Source organism: Mytilus edulis, chromosome 4, assembly GCF_963676685.1.
Source record: "Mytilus edulis chromosome 4, xbMytEdul2.2, whole genome shotgun sequence".
Taxonomy (NCBI): Eukaryota; Metazoa; Mollusca; class Bivalvia; order Mytilida; family Mytilidae; genus Mytilus; species Mytilus edulis.
The window spans coordinates 92886885-92899239 of record NC_092347.1 but is presented as its reverse complement, the minus strand read 5'-3'; the positions used below and the strand labels follow the sequence as shown (position 1 = coordinate 92899239).

At 30.5% G+C, this 12355-nt stretch overlaps 1 protein-coding gene across 2 annotated transcripts; it reads right to left on the bottom strand.

The window, feature by feature from the left end:
• Nucleotides 1–1519: 1519 nt before the first annotated feature.
• Nucleotides 1520–3935, bottom strand: LOC139521071 (protein FAM133-like). 2 transcript variants are annotated; one of them, XM_071314326.1, is made up of 2 exons: nt 3825–3935; nt 1520–2691 (listed from the first exon to the last, which is right to left on the bottom strand). In XM_071314326.1, exon 2 carries the CDS (start codon nt 2688–2690, stop codon nt 1524–1526), a length of 1167 nt encoding a protein of 388 aa, XP_071170427.1. In that variant the 5' UTR covers nt 2691; nt 3825–3935; the 3' UTR covers nt 1520–1523. The 2 variants fall into 2 exon arrangements, with proteins under 2 accessions (XP_071170427.1, XP_071170426.1); XM_071314325.1 differs by lacking the exon at nt 3825–3935 and adding an exon at nt 3573–3672.
• Between the last annotated feature and the right edge of the window lie 8420 nt (nt 3936–12355).

Below are 12355 nucleotides of genomic sequence, written 5' to 3'. Positions count from 1 at the left end.
CTATTGTCCGTCATTAATAACTACAGTTTCTTTACTATTCATAAAAAGTATAATTTTATGGACAATGAAAAGAACCTTGCTGTATTCTTCAAAATACTGCTAATTTACAAACCTCCAGAGACAGGTTTTTAAGGCCTTGCACAGTTACTTAACATCTGTGAGCATTAGATTCTCTGTCTGATTTTGAGATAAAAAGTTGAACTCTAAGTGAAAAATTATTAGCAAACCAGTTTAAATTTAATTAAGCTTGTTTTGACCTCCCAAAACTAGAGAATTTGAGGGGCTGTAAACAAAAATACTTGTATTTATAGTTACTGTAAGTTTTGGAGAAGATCAAGGGGAGCCTTGACTATTCAAACCTTGAAAATAAAATCAAAATCAGACAAATTTACTTATATAAGTATAAGTTAATATTACTTACATCTTCAAGTAAATAAACATGGCTGTTAAAAGTATCACCCATGACTGAAAGTCACAAAAGAGGGATGAAACATAAATACCAAAGACAACTAACAAGAACATGACAAAAAATTAAAATCAAGTTTAAAGGAAGAACAAACAATGGTCAACAAAACTCATCATAGAACTAAACACTGAGTGAAACAAACCAAACTCAACATAGAACTAAACGCTGAGTGAAACAAACCAAGCTCAACATAGAACTAAACGCTGGGTGAAACAAACCAAGCTCAACATAGAACTAAACGCTGGGTGAAACAAACCAAGCTCAACATAGAACTAAACGCTGAGTGAAACAAACCAAGCTCAACATAGAACTAAACGCTGAGTGAAACAAACCAAGCTCAACATAGAACTAAACACTGAGTGAAACAAACCAAGCTCAACATAGAACTAAACACTGAGTGAAACAAACCAAGCTCAACATAGAACTAAACACTGAGTGAAACAAACCAAGCTCAACATAGAACTAAACGCCGAGTGAAACAAACCAAGCTCAACATAGAACTAAACGCCGAGTGAAACAAACCAAGCTCAACATAGAACTAAACGCCGAGTGAAACAAACCAAGCTCAACATAGAACTAAACGCCGAGTGAAACAAACCAAGCTCAACATAGAACTAAACGCCGAGTGAAACAAACCAAGCTCAACATAGAACTAAACGCCGGGTGAAACAAACCAAGCTCAACATAGAACTAAACGCCGGGTGAAACAAACCAAGCTCAACATAGAACTAAACGCCGGGTGAAACAAACCAAGCTCAACATAGAACTAAACGCCGAGTGAAACAAACCAAGCTCAACATAGAACTAAACGCCGAGTGAAACAAACCAAGCTCAACATAGAACTAAACACCGAGTGAAACAAACCAAGCTCAACATAGAACTAAACACCGAGTGAAACAAACCAAGCTCAACATAGAACTAAACACCGAGTGAAACAAACCAAGCTCAACATAGAACTAAACACCGAGTGAAACAAACCAAGCTGTTACAATTGCTATCAGAACAGTAATCCTTTCAGAGAGGTAATCTAAAATTTTGAATGATGATATATAGTATACTAGTTATCAAATTTTATTGATTTTGAGCTTCCTTTGTCAATATAAAACTTTTTGCCAGCCTCTGGCGGAGGTTGAAATCCCAGTCCTATACCTCTCTGGAAGTTTGAGGTTATAGCCTTTTCATACTGATGTTCTAATTTTTTCTGATAATTTTCCTCAGAAGATTTGTCCATAGCATGATTAGCAAATTTTGATGTAAATTTTTGTGTTTTTGTATCCTGTTCCTCTCCACCCTTTTTAAAACCTCCTAACAGTCGAAGAAATTTGCTTTGTTTGTCTTTGTTTTCATTGAATGCAGTTCCCCACTGTCCTGTGACTCCTGTCTGATGTGTCTCTACTTTGGTATCATTCTTTCTACTGTTTTCATCCTTTTGCCTAATATAATCTGATAGTTCATTGTCTTTATGTTTTAATTTTTTCTTGGCTTTCTTATTTAAATCAGCTTTGATACTGTTTTGGTTGCTATCTGAATCTGAATCAGAATTGGAATTATCTTTATTCTTTTTCTTCTTTTTCTTAGATTTCCTTGTGACTTCCTCACTGTCTTGACAATTATTACTTTCTTCTTTCATTTTTTTGTCATATTTGTTTTCTTCAATTTCAATTTTCTTTTTCTTTTTTTTCTTGGATTTCTTATCATTTGATACATCATCAGTAATTTCTGTCTCTTCATGATTACATTCAAATGGTTTATCTTTATTTTTCTTCTTTTTGTCCTTTTTCTTCTTTTTTGCCACTTTTTCATCATCCGAGTTTCCTGAAGCCAAATGATTGTCTTCTTGTGTGTGTTCTTTATGTTTCTTTTTCTTATGCTTTTTACAGTTTGTTGAATCAGAATAATCTGAGTGTACTACCTCAAGTTTACTTTCTTTCTTTGACTTCTTTCCATCATCACTTGTATTTTCCTTGACCTTTTTGTGTTTTGGTTCATCACTGCTTTCAGTATTTTCTAAATCAAAATGTTTTCTTTTCTTTTTCTTTTTTGACTTTTTAGATAAACTGTTTTCATGGTCATCACTTATATCAACTTCTTGTTCCTTAATCTTATGTTTTTTCTTTGACCTTTCTTCTGTATTTAGAACTTTTTCATCTACATGATTTTCTTCATAATTTTCACTTTCAGTTGGTATTTTTCTACTTTTTTTCTTCTTTCTGTCTTTTTCCATTCTATAAAATATATATTCAAATATGTTAATATTTCCATGTACATGTAATATTGAATTTTTTTTTGATTGATAGTAAATACTTGCAATCATCAATTTTCAGTTGACATATTGTTGACTTCAAAATTATGAAAAATGTCTGAAATAACCTTGTAATTATTCCATTGTACTCCGATTTTGATAGATTGTTGTTTGCATATAACATGTATAATGTTCTGTTCAGTTGCAAGTATTTCATCAATACATGCATATTTCAGACAAAGACAATTTATCTTGTTTTAAACCATTAGTAAACAAGCAGTGAGTACACTCATATCTGTACTTTGTATCTTATTATTTTATTACTTTTTTAAGTGTGCTTTGTTATGTTTGTGTCAATCTGATTCAGTTAAGCCTTTTTTCAACAGTTTTTTTTCATTGTTTGTTCTCATGTTGTGCTCTTACATTGTACATGTGCACGCCACCAAACTCCCATGCCACTGTCCCAGCAAAATCAAGAGGAGTTAAATGAAATATGATTAAGGGATTTCAAATTTTGGCACAAGAAAATTATGGGAAAATGTAATAAATAGTTGTTTTTCTTAAAAAATTGAACATGTTGAACAAATTATAATTTTTGCTATGACTTTAGTATATACAGATATAATATTATTATGAACTTGTTTAACTTCCAAACACGAAATTTTGCAGAAAGAAAAGCAGCAAATAGTCTGATAAATCTACTGAACTATAATGATTATCTACAATGTAAATGTACTTGATAAAAAAAGAAGTGTTTAATTAGAACAATCAGAGTTATCTCTCTTTATTCAGAGTTGGACCTATACTGGCTATAGATATATTTATATGACGACTTTCAAGCATGTGCTACTATACTGTATATACCTAGCATATACCATTTGAACGATTATGCCATGCAATGGTTGCCTTTCAACTTTTCCAGGAGCACAGGACAGATTTGTCTGTACCAACTGTTTACTGAACCCCCTTGGCCTTGTGGCTTGTAAATTTTATGTTGTATGTTGTCAGAGTGTATGGTAAATTGTACAATTGTACATGTTTCTTTGGAACCAAAATTGTATTGCACGGATCAAAAACATAACATAGCATCCCGTTAAAGGAATGAATAGATATTACCTTTGACGAGACAGTATTCAGTATTTTCGAAGCAAGTAAACAAACTTTCCACACGTGAAAAACAAGTACCGGATATTGATGAAGATTAAAAAGATAAGAAACGAAACGGAAAGGACCTTATTGCTTTCCGACTTATACGGTTAGCAAAAGCCTTCTACCTTTAGCATGTTGGTACTTCATTTATATAACTTCATGTCATATCTAAATGAACAGTTTTAAAACGGTAATTCAATAGTGTGTGTTTTTTTTTTATTCGGTTTGTTTTTAGCCTCAATTCAAATTTCTTAAATATCCGTTAAACTATTTTATTTAGGTTTTTTTTATTAAATGTCCTATTTAAAGTAGACTTTAATGTTTTTGTCGAGTGTGCGAGGGCTGTCAATAAAAACTGTCATCATCATTTTTATGTTTCTAGTTCATGTCACAGGGACTTGGTAAGCAGATTAAAATATTTTTTTATCTGACAAAGTTTTTCAAAGCTGTAACTAACTTGAAAGAAGATTTTTTAAAGATAAAACTCCAAAACTGATTGAGTTACATGAATTTGGTTATTCGGACACTTATGACCGGCACTTAAACTCATGCTAAAGAGTGCATCAGTTTGGCTGTGCGGAATGTATTCATACGCAACCGTATGATTGCAAATATTAGTAGCTTTTCTTAAACACTTTTCTTTCGCCTTTCAGATATATAATTGATGATGTCATTCAATAAGTTAACTGATCCACATTTCAGTGAACTCTTGCGTCTCATAGATCCTAGTGAACCTGATATAAAGGATACTACCGAAAATAAAAAGTTTGCTTTATATATTGATTTTTTTTCTCGATATTGAAACAGATGGACGCCGGCACTTTAAACTAAGCTTAATTTTACCTTTCAAATTGTCAACTCCCAATTTCTCCGCATTAACTCTGTCACATCTTCAATCTTGCTGGGTTTGTTTACCTTGGGTAATTGGCATGTTACGCTATTTTTACCGATTATGTGTGGATTTTTTTTGTTCACTCATTGTTGTCAATATTATGGAATTTTATGCGACTGTCATACAAGTGATAGGTATAGCCAGTGATAACTATAATTTTCTTCAATTGTACCAAGTCAGTCGTTTTCCATGTTGAGTTTGAGGTTTTGATTTTGTCATTTGATTAAGAACTTTTCGATTTGAATTTTCCTTGGAAATTTTGTTACAAATGTATTTTTACTTTATACGGTGGATTGCTTCGTTAGGAGTTCATGCGATTCCTTCATTTCTTGTTTGTTTTGTTGTTTTTATTTGTCTGAATCGTTCTAGAAAATTTTAACATCGGAAAATACCTTAATTTCTTATGTAACCGTTCGGAGTAGATGAGTTTGGATAACGCTGCTCATCAGATATCGCCTCGGAGGTCTGCGTTTTGAAATTCAGTTACGAAACAAATTTGTTAAAATAACGAATGGGGTGCTTACGTTGAGGTCCGCGTTTGTGAATTTCAAATAATATTAAGATTTATCCTTAGTTTAATTAAAAGACGAGCAATTGAGGTTTAATTGCTATTTTTCTCTGTATTTTGCTTATAATATCTGCAAATGGAGTAATCTGCGTTTTTTTTTTTCGTTTTTTCTTTTCCTGCATATGTTTTTCAAACGATGGAAGATAATTTTCTCTGACCCTGCACACAATGTTGATTGTAGTGAGCGTTTTACGACGTTCGCTATAAAATTACCATTTCAACGTTATTCCAAAGAACATTTCAACCGTTCAAGATTATTTTTATAATCTCCTTTAACTGCTATTTCTCCACTAACAATATTACCATTATACTTCTTTTTCTTTTGACGATTTGAAACTTCGCTATACAAGACTCTTTACAGCAACTGATTTTGATAGTTCGTTCCTGTATGTTGTACTGTTAAACCACTGTCCCAGGTTAGGGTAGGGTTGGGATCCGGCTAACATGTTCAACCTCGCCACATCATAGTCTGTATGTATTTGCCTTTTCCAAGTCAGGAGCCTTTAATTCAGTGGTTGTCGTTTGTTGCTGTGTTACATATTTGTTTTCCGTTATTTTTTATACACTCATTACATAAGGCCATTAATTTTCTCGTCTGAATCGTTTTTCATTTGTCATTTCGTGGCCTTTAAAAGCTCACTTTGTGGTATGGGCTTAGCTCATTGTTGAAGGCCATACATGACCTATAGTGGTTAATTTCTATTTCATTCGGTCTCTTGTAAAGAGCAAACCAAATCTTCTTATTTTTACTAATCAATTGAAAAAGAGGCGTCAATCTAATCAAAATATAGATCTCTGATTTCGTTATACTACATAATCAGAGATTTATATTCTAATTAGATTGAAGAGAGACTGACGATAATACCAAAGGTAAACATTCAAACTAATTAGTCGAAAATAAACTGACAATTCCATTGCTAAATAAGAAAAAGACCAAATACACAAACAATTGTTCACAAACCACAAAATAGACAACTAAAGAAGAATCAATGTATCTCAGTTACCATTTGCACAGAAGACATAGTATACTTTCGTATACTGTAAACCAACTTATTTTAGCGACTTTCGCGAGTAGAAAAATAACGCGAATATAAATCGTCGCGAATATGTACAACTTAGTTCTTTCCTTATTAAACTTCATCAAGTAATCAGAAAATCGCGAGATTTTATAGCCGCGAAGTGGTCAAGAAAGGGTGAAACGCGAAATAAAGTATCCGAGAAAATAATTTGGTTTACAGTAGTTTACAGTAGTTTGCATTTGTTTTCTTTGCAATATAATTCTCTCAATATTCGGTTCTGTATTCATTATCTCTACGCATGAATCACTAGTTAAACAGGATTTGAATTCAAAACATTTCTTGACCGTTAAAAAATTTTTTTTGTTGGAAAAAATGTAAAATACCAAATAGGAATGTTACTTTTGAAGTGTATACGGTATTAGTAAAAAAATGATATCCTTAAAATGTCGAGTAGATTAATTCTATTTCAAATTGACAATACTTAAGCAATATTTATGAGTTCGAAAAAATTAGTTGACGAGATACACACACAATGTTATTAAACCCCAGAAAATATTTACTTGAAAAAGTTATTATACAAATACGAGATGTGGTCTTTCTTTAAATAGATCGTTGAAACTAGCTCGCGTTCGCTGTGTTCAAAGACGATATGTTTGTGTCTATACTATCATCCACTGACATTGATTGAACAGAAATTATTTAACGCTTAATTTTAAAGATCAAGATATATTGGAAGCAGCAAAACTTAATTGTTCTAAACAATACAACAAAAACCAACAAAATGTCAACACAAATATTATCATGATTATGTCTAATGAATTTTGATAATCTTATGTTTCAAATTTAAAAAAAAATCAACGTGACTGTCACTCCTTCTAGTTCAAAATTAAATTTTATAACATGAATTTAGCAGCTGAAATGATATTGAACATATTTCACAATGCCAATATAAGATTAACAAACGGTGCTTAGTAAACTGTTCTTTTTTATTAATTGCTGGTAAAATTTTTCACCTTCGGATTACAGTATGCTTTAAAATGACAAAATATTGATTAATCAATATGTTTACTCAATTAATTGGTTTTAATGAACATTTTTAATGATAAATTATTCGCAATATTTGGATTAAAATAGAAATCAAATACATGCAAGTTTATTTATATTTACATACAGTCTGGCAATGACGTATTTCAGTAAGTTCAGTATTATATTAGGGATGGGTAAAATTTCAAAAGCACATTTTCAAAGCATGATACAATGACATGCCGTCGATACGGTGTTTACTTATGTTTTTGTATTTCACTAGGTCATGATTTGTTCAGACTGTTGATGACGTCTTTACATTAAATCAGTTGGATGTGTATTGATTGGTACTTTAGTCTGGAAGAACATCAATAATTTATTAGTTGCAATATAAAAATGTTTAATTAGGTACAGGCGAGGAAAAGTACAATGATTAAGATACTGATCATGTGTCAAGAGTCTTGCAGCAAGGACATTGGAGACGTTTTAATCAGAACTTTTTCTTATTATTCTAATACTAAATAGAGTGGTGACTAGCCTTATTACACTTTTATCTTACTACCTTTACAGGCGCGGATCCAGAAAGGGGGGGGGGGGGGGGTTCCGGGGGTTGGAACCCCCCCTTTTTTTGTACGATCAATGCATTTGAATGGGGACATGTAATTGTCCTGGGTTAGGAACCCCCCTTTTTAAAATGGCTGATCCGCCCCTGCTTTATAAACTGATTTTTTCGTTATCTTTGTTGGTTAGAAAATAAAATACGTCTACGAATGCAAAAACAACTATTCTACTCAGTATCGAAACACAATCCAAAAACAGTAGCAAATGGAAGAACCTTATTTTACCTTCAAAAAAACATCTTTCATGTCAGAATTTTAAGTAAACTGCTAATAAAAAGCTTAATAAAGAATTTCTCATTTTAACTGTTTTGAATATTAACACAAGCAGAGATGGTATTCATTGAAAATGTTTTAATAATTATACAACAACAACAACAAATAATAATTCATTAGAGTCACTTCTTTAAAACATTTGATTTAAAACACAATATAAAATTTTCAGATCAATTTATAAAAGAGCCACTCTAAAAAGAGTTATGAGAGACTGCAAAACACACATTGGAATAAATTTATAGCGTGGATAAAAAATCTGGTCCTGGTGTTTGTGACGAGCTTATTTACAACCACTGGGTCGATTTCACTGCTGGTGGAGTTTTAATTCCCCGAGGGTATCACCAGCCCAGTAGTCAGGACTTCTGTGCTGACATGAATTATTATTGATATGTTTATATTTACAAACTAACTGTTTACAAAACTTTTGAATTTTTGAAATACTAAGGCTTTTCTACCTCAGGAATAGATCACCTTAGTTATATTTGGCAAAACTTTTAGGAACTTTGGTCCTCAATGCTCTTCAACTTCGTACTTTATTTGGCCTTTTTAACTTTTTGATGTGAGCGTCATTGATGAGTCTTTTGTAGACGAAACGTGCGTCTGGCTTGGATACAGAATTTGGTGCTGGTGTCTGTGATGAGTTTATTTATATTACATATATAACATATATCAATATATCTTAGCATAAAAACACAATAAATGAAGAAAAAAACAATTATACAAAAACATTATATACAATTATAACGAGTATAAGATGCACTTTAAAAAGTACTTCTTTGTAGATTTTGGCTGTAAAATGGCAAACTGTCACCATGAAACTTTTCCTCATTACTCAGATTACTAAAACTTCATTTATATTACATATACTGTTAAAAATATATCGTTCGCAAATCTGCATGTTCTGGGCAATCTTATACACCGTGTAGAACGCCACATGCGGGGTGTCGGCTATGTTTGACATGGGGTGGCAATTTTGAAGCGACGAAAAAGTAACAAGGTAAGTTCAAGCATCAAAATTTCTTATTTTTAGAACTCTCAGTACCCTATAATGTATTGCACGGAAGGAACCGCAACATAATGTATTTCCTGAAAGCAGAAGCAGTCGTTTTCAGTGCTCAGTTTTCTCAAACACCTCGCCCTAGTTTTCCGTGTTGCAGATTTTGAGGCTTTATATGCAAATTTCGGTATAAAAACTACTTTACACAGCTACCCTCCGTATCATTTATATGGAATTGTATTCCTCTCATTGACTTATACCAAATACCAGTTTCTTAGTTAAAATTAATTGGTTTTAAAACTGTTATTCATCAAAATATAAAGTGTCGCTCGGGGTGTCAGATTTTGCGTCGCAAGGGGTAGAGGCTTGTCATAAAAAAGAATACATTTTCGTATAAACCGATTTCTATCTGATACTTTTTAATTCAAACACACCTACACTATTATGATGACAAATAACAAACTTGAGGTACGGTAGTTCTAGCTAGGCGATTACGAACGAAATAACTGTCTTGAATCATATTTTCTTGTAAACCTGTTCCGTTGTATATTGTGTACAAGTCGTTGTTTTCTCATTGACAATTGTAGTATCATCGTCTTCAGGATTACTTGAAGTTGTGTTGTCATTCGCTGAAAAAGATGCCGGTGAGTGTTTCATTGGAGAGAGTGTTCTAATACTTTTAGGAGTGATGGATTTTTGCGGCGTGCACGAGTGCTTTTTAGATGAACCTGGTGATGAACTATGATGCATTTTGGCTGGTGGAGGCTTCGGGCATATCTTATATTGAGGACTATTTTGTAATTTTCCACCATGTTTTGGTTTATTGAGCCATAGCCTTGACTTTTTGTACCATGATAGTGTCTGAAAAGGAAAAGAAATTGTTTACCAGCTTGAAAACTAAATATCTTGAGCTAAAGTAATAGTACCTGACTATAGGGCCCCCTTCGGAGTAAAATGCGGCAAAGCCGCATTTTACTCCTCAGTTGGGGCCCTATAGCTCAGGTACTATTACTTGGGGGGGAGCTTGAGGCTCCCCCCACAAAAAACAAAATATGGAATATATGATCTGCTATATTTTTTTTTATTAAAAAGAGGTCACTCAGTATTTTAATACAGACTTGTGACTGTCAAAGGTTACTTTACCCTCTTTTTTTTTATTTTTTATTTTTTTATTTTTTTTTATTTTTTTATTTTTTTTTATTTTTTTATTTTTTTTTATATAAAAAGTAATATATAACATATTTACATACATACATTTATAATTATTAGAGTTATTATAAAATTTTATTATTACATTATATTTATATCCATCTGCAGTTAATATATTTAAATTCTGGCTTATTATCATTAATAATTGCATTTCTAATTTGTAGTACTTCTATACTTTCATTATATGAAGGTTTTACATACATATTTTTATATAAATTATATGTTCCATTAAGTCTATATCTTAAAAATATACTATATTTATATGCATCACTTTTATACATAAGCATACCACCATTTTCTTCTGAATAAATATTAATTCCTACATTTAAATATTTTTCAATTTTTGGAATATCTGTCCACTTAAATTCTTTTAAAGGATCAATATCTAATTTTTTACACAAATATTTTACACATTTTATTAATATACCTGCATTATATTTATATCTTAAACTATAACTATAATTTATACTACATATTTTATTTTCAAATAATTTTTCTTCATTATGTACTCCATATTCTGTTTTAAAATTAAATTCTTCACTATCTACTCTAACTAAATTAGCAAATCCTATAACAATACATTTATAAGCTGTCATTATGTTATCATTAACAATATAATGATCATTAGTTCTACATCTTTTTATAACATTATCATAATGATTATCAGGTTTATCATTTTCTTTATTTATTTTTTCATTATAATTAAGTATAATACGTTTATTTTTTGATAAAATATATCTTTTTCCATTTGATAAAAGATAAGGATTATATCTTATTTTCTTATCATCAATTTTCTTTATATCTTCATTATCTTCTATATTTGATGGAGTATTTATTCCTTTTGAATTATGTAAAGCTTTTTCATAATAACTGTCAATATCTTTTTCTTTAACATAAGCACTTTTCTTTATAATATTTGACCAATATTTTATATGTGCAGCATTTATTTCTTCATTCATATCTTCATTCATTTTTATAGATGAATTATTGTTTTCTTCACTCATATTTATATATTTATTAATATATCTTTGTAGTGTAAAATTTTTTTTTTTTTTTTTTTTAAAATATTAATAATAATATTGTTTATTTTTCTTATATATATTCTTTTTTATAGAGTAATAAATTAATTATAATTAATTTTGATTGGCTAATTAAAGGATGCTTTCTATTACGTCCGCGTTATATAAAATTTTTATTTTTATAATACTTTGTGTTTCTTTTAATATTTTTTATAAATATTATAGAAGATTTATAAAGTGCTCTTTATAAACATTTATTTATATATTTTAATTTAAATTATTTATTAATTGCTATTAATATGTAATTATTATTAACTCTATTTCATTTATAGTTCTAAATATTTAATATATATTTAATTTTAATTATTTATTAATTATTATTACTATATAATTATTATTAACTCTATTTTATACTAAGTTCTTAATATTTAATATACTCTTTTTAAAAAAAAAATATAGCAGATCATATATTCCATATTTTGTTTTTTGTGGGGGGAGCCTCAAGCTCCCCCCAAGTAATAGTACCTGAGCTATAGGGCCCCAACTGAGGAGTAAAATGCGGCTTTGCCGCATTTTACTCCGAAGGGGGCCCTATAGTCAGGTACTATTTTGTACCTGACTATAGCTCAGGTACTATTACTTGGGGGGAGCTTGAGGCTCCCCCCACAAAAAAACAAAATATGGAATATATATCTGCTATATTTTTTTTTTAAAAAGAGTATATTAAATATTAAGAACTTAGTATTAAATAGAGTTAATAATAATTATATAGTAATAATAATTAATAAATAATTAAAATTAAATATATATTAAATATTTAGAACGATAAATGAAATAGAGTTAATAATAATTACATATTAATAGCAATTAATAAATAA